Source organism: Atta cephalotes, assembly GCF_000143395.1.
Source record: "Atta cephalotes unplaced genomic scaffold scaffold00009, whole genome shotgun sequence".
Lineage (NCBI taxonomy): Eukaryota > Metazoa > Arthropoda > Insecta > Hymenoptera > Formicidae > Atta > Atta cephalotes.
The window spans coordinates 7,002,941-7,011,009 of record NW_012130073.1 but is presented as its reverse complement, the minus strand read 5'-3'; the positions used below and the strand labels follow the sequence as shown (position 1 = coordinate 7,011,009).

Genomic DNA, 8,069 nt, shown 5'->3' with positions numbered 1-8,069 from the left:
ATTTCTTATGCAAGCACAATACATATATTTCATCGCAACTCGATTTGACGATTTTAATCATTTCCTCATTAATTTCTATTTACATCCTTCTAAGAAAACTGGGAATTCTGCAATCTCGTTTTATAAAGGAAAAACAGGGAATTACACTTTGCACAATTTATGAGGACGTTTTCTTGGAAGAAATGTATCAAAGGGGACTTACGTTGATTTTCTGAGCAAAGACAAATGTCTACAATTTCTAATTAACGTAGCATTATTTTGCTCAACGAGGGGCTCGAGTAAGTGCGTAAAGAGGAATTTCGCATAAATTGCAAAGTATTCTCACTCGTCTCACACTGTGCGTCGGTTTCGAGATAATGTCAATTGTAAACAAAACATAGGTTCGCAATCGTCGGCGCGTCTCGTCCCGCAGATGGCGAGCTCACGTCGAAATCCAAAAAGAGAATTCTCCTTGCGCTTTCAGTAGATGAGCTCTATGATCTTTCATGCACTCTTTCAATCCCTCCTGAGCTTTTGCAAAGTCTTTGTCGTTTTGCACGTGAATTCTCTTTCTCGGAGAATGCAAAGCGCGCACTAACAATGCCGAGTAAATATTCACTCTGTAAGACTATATTATAGCATGCTTAGGACAGGATATAACACGACGTAAGCGGAGGCAATAGATCGTTTTTAACTTGTACGTTCAGAAATAGATAAAGGTTGTTACGTTAGTAAATTGCTCGATATCGGTTGCGACTTCTCCGCTTGCGTCATCTTCAGCATGAATTAGGAATGTTTTGGACACAGTGCACGTTTTTATCGTAGATCGATTTTAGTATCATGTTGTATAACGTTCTCGCAATATGGTCGAGAAATCGTTTTTAATATTAAAATTCTCATAAAAGCCGTTTGACCTTAACTCGTCCATGTTGTTATGAACTGTATTTTTATCTGTTAGAATTTCAGAATTACACATTTATCTCCACAATTTTAATGGTTATTTTCTTTACGATATTTTGTTCTTAGCGCAATAATGAAAGGCCGTTTCAGCTTAACATCGTCGACGTTATATTCTATATTTAATTATTACATATATATATATATATAGTATTTAATTTATACTATTTGACATTTATATTATATAAGTAAAATTTTAGTCATCGGTTTATATAATAATTAAATTTTAATATTTTTGTATCTCATTATATTTCTACATTTCCTAGCTTTTAGCGCAAGGTAAGGAAAGACTGTTCTTGTAACTTTTTTTTGCTAAGTATAACAAAATTATTCTAATTTTTTAATTATCGTCACGTGACGCTGAAACGGAACTTCGCTTTTAGAAGTTATAGCGATTTAGTACTATCCAATGATAGAGTAGCAACTAGGCCTTAGGTAATTAGTTAGGGTAGCTAACATGTGTAGTGGTTTGTTACAGACGACCACCATCCTCCCCCCACATTCACTCCGCCAGAACTGCCCAAGATGGTTCACGTAAGAGGTACAGTTACACCTCAATCAAAAACCATGCTACAGTCTCGCAAGCTGCCCTTTCGGTTGGCAATACGACACGAATATGCTAACGAGAAGTTGCTTGACAATTAACACTTATGACGATCCTAAAAAGAATCACTGCTCTTGATCGATATCTCTTGGAAATTCGATCTTCCACATTTGATACGCTTCGTCAAACTCGCTTGAGCGATAAGTTCTTGATACGTTGTGTTCGATTAAGATTTTTTCTTTTATCGCGCTAATTTATGTTGTTGAAATATTGGAGAAAGTAGAAAAAAAATGATATATAATGAAATATCAATCTTTTATTCTAATTATGATTATGTGTGTTAATGAACATTCTCTCTTCATATACTACTTTCTCCATTATTGACAGCGTTGCATGAAGTTTAATAGATTCAATACCTGTTTCATACTTTTCCGTCATTTTATTTCTAGTGTAGTGTATATATTTAAAGTTATAAATTTATGTCGTGTTACTTTAATGACTATTTCATTTGGAATTATCTTTATTACATAAAAATTATACATATAAATTATGTCTATATTTTATCTTTTATAAATTATAAAAAATAAAATTAATTATTTGATTTTTTAAATTTACTGAAATTCATTGAATTAGTTTGCACAAATCACAATTTTAGTATAGTTACAATAGCATTCGATAGTCATATAAAATTTATTTTTGATATTATTTCTTCATTTGCTTCATCATAGATTCATAAAGCATTTAATACATTTCGCAGATGTTAATGACTAAAATATGTTTATTTATTGACCTACATGTTTTTTTTTTTCAAGGAAAGTTACATATCGATAGACGTGCGTATCATTTTTAAAAGCGTTTTTTACGAAAAAGCGAATAAATAGGCAATTTTCCGAAAAATAATATTTATAATTGTTTTTTGATCTAATAATTTATTATTGCAAAACATACTATACATTAATTTTGTTATAAATTAATTCTTTTATGAATCAAAAATTTAGAGGATATAAAAAAGTATCTTTTTTGAATATAAATTAAGAATGCCAAAGTTGTTGGAAATAAATTAAAATCGCGTAATTAAAATGTTCGGAATATCTATTGGTGCTCGTCTGCGTAAGTAGTAAATTGTTTCTAATTATGCAAATGTTTCTCATACTTTCACGTCAATTTATATATAAATTAAATATACGCAAGTTTATTATAAACAATAAATTTACTCCGAAATTCTCCTCTTTCATCTTAATACGAGTAAATACCTTATTTAACATAATATTCAGATTATAAATTATAAATGTTACTTTATTAAGTCAAATTAATTTTTGACATTAATACAAGTCTGAGAAACGTTACTTTAGTTCAAGTAATTTTTGCTGAACTAATTTCTCCCCTTAAACTTTGTGTATCGTAAATAGAATTTTTTCTCTTATACATTTAGAATGTTTGTTTCACGACTGAGTCGTTGACTTTGTGAAACGCGCTTTTCGATCGATAGTATCTTGTTGCTTTCAACTTTGTGAAGATGGATTTATAGTTGTATACACAGCACGGTAGATTAATGGTTTCTAATATATGGAAGTTTTAATTTGGTAACATCTATGTTTGTTGACGAATATATGTGTGTACATCATCTACTTTATAATTTTATTTCATCATTGCAGAAAATGGTTGTTCAAGAAACTACCGCGACAGGCGCCATATGTTGTCCCTCGTTAATTTTCATAGCGCCGCAATAGTTTGCAATATTTTTAAAGCTGATATTGCTTTTTCCTACTTAATGAATCTGCGAATAAATTTTTCTTCCTGCCTTTGATTTTACATTTTAAGAATATATTTTTAGAAAAAAATATTTAATATTTATTATATAATCAAATTTTAGAATTGTATAAAAACTATACTTTGCATTAGTTTCAAAATTACACAATTGAATATTAATAGAAAAGAATCAATTTCCTAGGAAAATTATGTAATGAGACATGATATTTAATATATTAGGGAAAGAATTTTAATGTATAAAAGTTTAAAAATTTTGCAATTAAGATTCTTCTCATTCGATCGTCGCCATTAATTATTAATCTTGTGACACATGCAAAAAACATGTATAGGGTGAAGTATGCGCGCCTGTAAGCATGGGGCTGTAGACTCATCATCACGAAAATAATATACGTTGTAATGGGGGGAGTTAGGTCACGACAGTGTGACATTTTAATTGTCTTAATCATTGTTGCTTTGCCCACTATCGACAATAAATAGGATGCTCAGATTTAGAATTAATACTATTCTATCAATTTTAGGTGAAATCAGCCGTGAACGAGACGATCCGAATGGTAAGTTTTAGTTACGAGATGTGTAATATCAATTAATTTAATTTACTAATTTGTTAATTAAAGTTATAAAATTATTGAAAACTCTTTAATATGAAATATCTTTTTATTATTTATTACTCAATATTATTTTATCAATATTATTGATAATCCTTTTACATTGCAGCCATGAGAAATCATCGGAACTCCATTGGGATGACCATGATAAATTCGACGAAGCAGGTCAATAAGGTGAAGCCAAACGTAAATCGAGCGACGAACGATAGTCTATCCAGTCCGAATCAGCCGTATAATCAGAGGTATTATCCACAGCACATTACAAGTTCATCATCACCTGACATATTTGCATCCAAACATGATCACTTACATCGCCATCGTATATAAGAAATTATAATTTCATTCATAATCATTGATTATCAGAATATTTAATAATACGCCTGTTTTGCACCCAACCAAGGCAATACATGCGAATTTCGCTACTGAGAATTAACATAAGAAGGCGAGAAGCGATCTTCTAAAAACAACGCTCGGATTTTTTAATATATATATTTTTTTATATCACTTTGTGGCGAGACTTACAGTGCACTCGACATTTGATATCGACACGTATTTTCTAAACAATGAGAATCGCTTTCTTCTCTGATTGTAAGTCGCTTGAACGTAAATATCTTCCTGAAGTACGCTCTGATCTCTCTCTATCCTGTCGTACAACAATTATTTATTTATTAATTTATATTTTATCACTTTACTTTACAAGCTTACATGTATTATTCATAGCTGCACGATTAGAGTTACATTCTTTCACATGTATTGTACAGAGGTTATTCAAATTGTAACTGAATTCTAATTGACAATAAGAATTTTGCCAAGCCGTTCTGTGTGACAACTTTTCTATACATAATAGGCCTGTTTTTTTTAGTTGAACTTCTTGCACGGTTCATTTTTTCTCCAACGTGCAGAGAAAAGGAAGAAAAATGAATTGTGCAAGAACTTTAATTAAAAAGAACAGACCTAATATGTTGCACAATATTTCCTACTTAACAAATTGGCAATGAATTTTGAATAACCTAATTATACATGTCACAAAGTAAAATGTGCAGTTTTAAATATGCGCCTTTTATATTGTTCTTTTTTTTGTAAATGCATATACTTTTCAGCTAAACGATATTAATCCATTAATATACAATGTCCTACTTTGATCGAGTGCACTAGGATGATCTGCACATTAATGTATCAACGACCTTCGCATTAGCATTTTTCTAGCATGTTCCTAAAACCGTTAAACGTACGAACGTCCATATAACCCGTCAAGATTTAACGTACCGATTCTCGGTAGAGATCTTCAATGCGATCCAGAATCATCTCATCTACGATCGAGAGAGTAATTTCGATATTTATATGTATATCGCGAGTCGCCATTGACATATAAACCGAATAGACTCCTGATCGTTTATATTTAATTTTGTTATATTTCTAAAGGTGTTATTTTTTTCTTGTGAAAGGACATCTAGCCTGATCGGACATATTGTATCTTCTAGCGATGAAATGGTATCCCAGTTGATATCAATTAACAATATAACATAACATAATATATATTATAATTTGTACTCAATAATGTAACTGTTATGTAACACTATGTGTTATATTTTTATATAAATTTTATATTGTTGAGTGCGAATTTGCAACTTAGATGTTATATTACGTTTATTTGATGTTAACTAGGATATTAGATGTAAAATCAGTACATTAATCGGAAACAAAAGCTATAAGTGCTTTTTATCATTTCTCTTAAGTGTTGACAAAGGGTACCGTAAACTTGAACAACAAACGGTTCGCATAAATCACAAGAGAAATCGCGCGAGGACGACAGCCACTTGTACTACGTTGCCGGATGGTGCGAGTAACAGGCTACAGGTGGTCGTTGACATTTTCCGATGAACCTGTTACACGTTCACTAGATTAGTTTCTGCAATTTCTCTCTATTATTATTCCAAGATCTCGAACATTTAACGTTTTTTCCCGACAAACACATGTAATTCGTACTTTTGCAAGTCCAAATCTTTGTATATTAAAACAAGATCACATGATGTGTAAGCGGCAATATTTCCTTTCACCATTAAAATCGGACAATAGTCTTGATTTAAGTGCCGAAGAATCATTCTCATCATTATATTTTTTTCATCAACTGGGCCAAATCAAAGAGAGAGAGAGTCATCTGAGAACAGATCCAACGTTACGCAAACCTTCTGATTCCAGATCGCAAGAGGAGTCCGCATACGCTGGCTACCATCTCGCCTACGAAGTCAAAAAGCTCATGTACGCTTCTGTTGTTAACGCTACCTTGTGACGTGATTATGCGACTGCTTTATCCCACGGCTGTGTAATAATAATGAACATGCTTCCTGCATGTCAAGTGATGCTCGACTCTGAATATAAACCGCAATAGAATATTTAAGCCATATGCATCTTTTTTCTACGAGAAAGAATGTGCTAAGAACGTTATGTGTATTTCTATTTAATAAGTTTTAATTATTAATGTAAAATCAAATTTAATGCCCGTAGTAATTCATATGTTTCTGATATGTTCAATTTTTTTTACATAAAATTAATTTTCAGTGTTTTATCAGCTCTATTATTTTTTTAAATTAAATGTTATTTTGTTATTATTTATCAGAAGGATTAACTAGGTAATTTGATGCTTTTTTTCTGACAACACTTTTCAATCGTCAATAAACGTTAATCCGCCAAATTAGATGCGCATTATTAAATCAATGTTTTTATTTCTTATTTGACGAGGAAATAAATTATTAGAAATAGTCTAATATAGAGACATAAATATCACAAATGAGAAATATGTTCCATCAAGTTAAATTTTCCATCTCATATTACGTCTTCAAAATTGCACACTGCGCGTAGTTATATGTCACATGATGCGACGGCAAAAAGTATAAAAGTCCATAGAGTTTTATGAGTATACTTAATCTTGAAAAACATGCACCACTGACATTAACGACGCTCGTAAAAATATGTGGGTGTCATACATCAAAATACGAGTTTTGATGGCCGTTTTGTTCAGAATACGTCTTGTTCAAAATGCGTGAAAAATTTGCGCGTACTGCGTTCAGACAAAGAATTACATTGACTGACATTTTTCATTTTAATGAAACGTTTTAAATTAATTTAATGCCGGTTTCTCTCTATCAATATAGTTTAATTTTAATTTCGGTTCAACTAACTCTTTATTTTTTTCTAGTTCTAAAAAAAAAGATGAAAAGTAAATTGAACTGAGATTATAGTTAATCTATTATACATTGATAGAAATAAATAATTCGAATCATTCGCGGAGTTGAATTAATTGCGCAAGAGATGTAAATCGCGCAACATATATCTAAATAGATGAACAGTAAACTTTGTAACTTTTTAACAAATTCTGTGAAAATTGCGAATTTTATAAAGATTTCTTAAATCTTTATTATTTAAAAATTATTATAAAGCATGCGACACGGAAGCTCAATAACTCCGAAAAATTCTATATCTTTTTTTAATATTTGCATTCAAATAATTTATTCAATTTATCCTCGCTCTAAGATATAAAGTAACAACACTAGTAGCGCTAGTAGATAATGAAAAATAATGCAATGTGAATGAAATGCATGCGAAAGTGTGGCTTTACGGTTTTAATTTCATAAAAGCTTGAAGAGAATTTTGAGAGTGATTCCTTTCACAATTTTGTACGGATAAGTGTAAGATTATTATTATTACCTTTATTCTATCTATAATACCATTGATGATGGATATGTTATATCTATAACTTCGTTTATTTAATGTAACGTGCAATTTTTTTCAGGCCAACGAGTAGAGCTTCGGGTGGCACAAACGTTAACAACAACGGCGGTCTTCAGGTCGGGATCGCTGACGATCAAGCGAAAGATTTCGATTTCGAGAAGACCGAGATGAAGTACGACTCGACGGGAATGTTCCATTGGAGTCCCTCCCGTAATCTCGAAGACTGCATATTGGATCGTAATCAGGCGGCGATGACAGTTCTTAATGGACATGTTGTCGTCTGCCTGTTTGCCGATCCCGACTCGCCCCTCATCGGACTGAGGAATCTTGTCATGCCATTACGAGCTTCCAATTTTCATTACCACGAGCTTAAACACGTAGTGATAGTTGGATCGGTGGACTATATACGCCGCGAGTGGAAAATGCTGCAAAATCTACCAAAGATATCGGTTCTAAATGTGAGGAAGCTGTTCTCATTTTATTGA

At 31.8% G+C, this 8,069-nt stretch overlaps 1 protein-coding gene across 1 annotated transcript in view; it reads left to right on the top strand.

Moving 5' to 3' along the window:
* Window positions 1-8,069, top strand: part of LOC105627667 (calcium-activated potassium channel slowpoke) — a 102,607-nt gene extending 94,538 nt beyond the window's left edge. Inside the window, exons 16-20 of the mRNA XM_012208945.1 lie at window positions 1,415-1,477; window positions 3,769-3,801; window positions 3,965-4,097; window positions 6,055-6,114; window positions 7,646-8,069. Coding sequence (XP_012064335.1) covers window positions 1,415-1,477; window positions 3,769-3,801; window positions 3,965-4,097; window positions 6,055-6,114; window positions 7,646-8,069 — 713 coding nt within the window. The remainder of the gene's footprint in view (window positions 1-1,414; window positions 1,478-3,768; window positions 3,802-3,964; window positions 4,098-6,054; window positions 6,115-7,645) is intronic.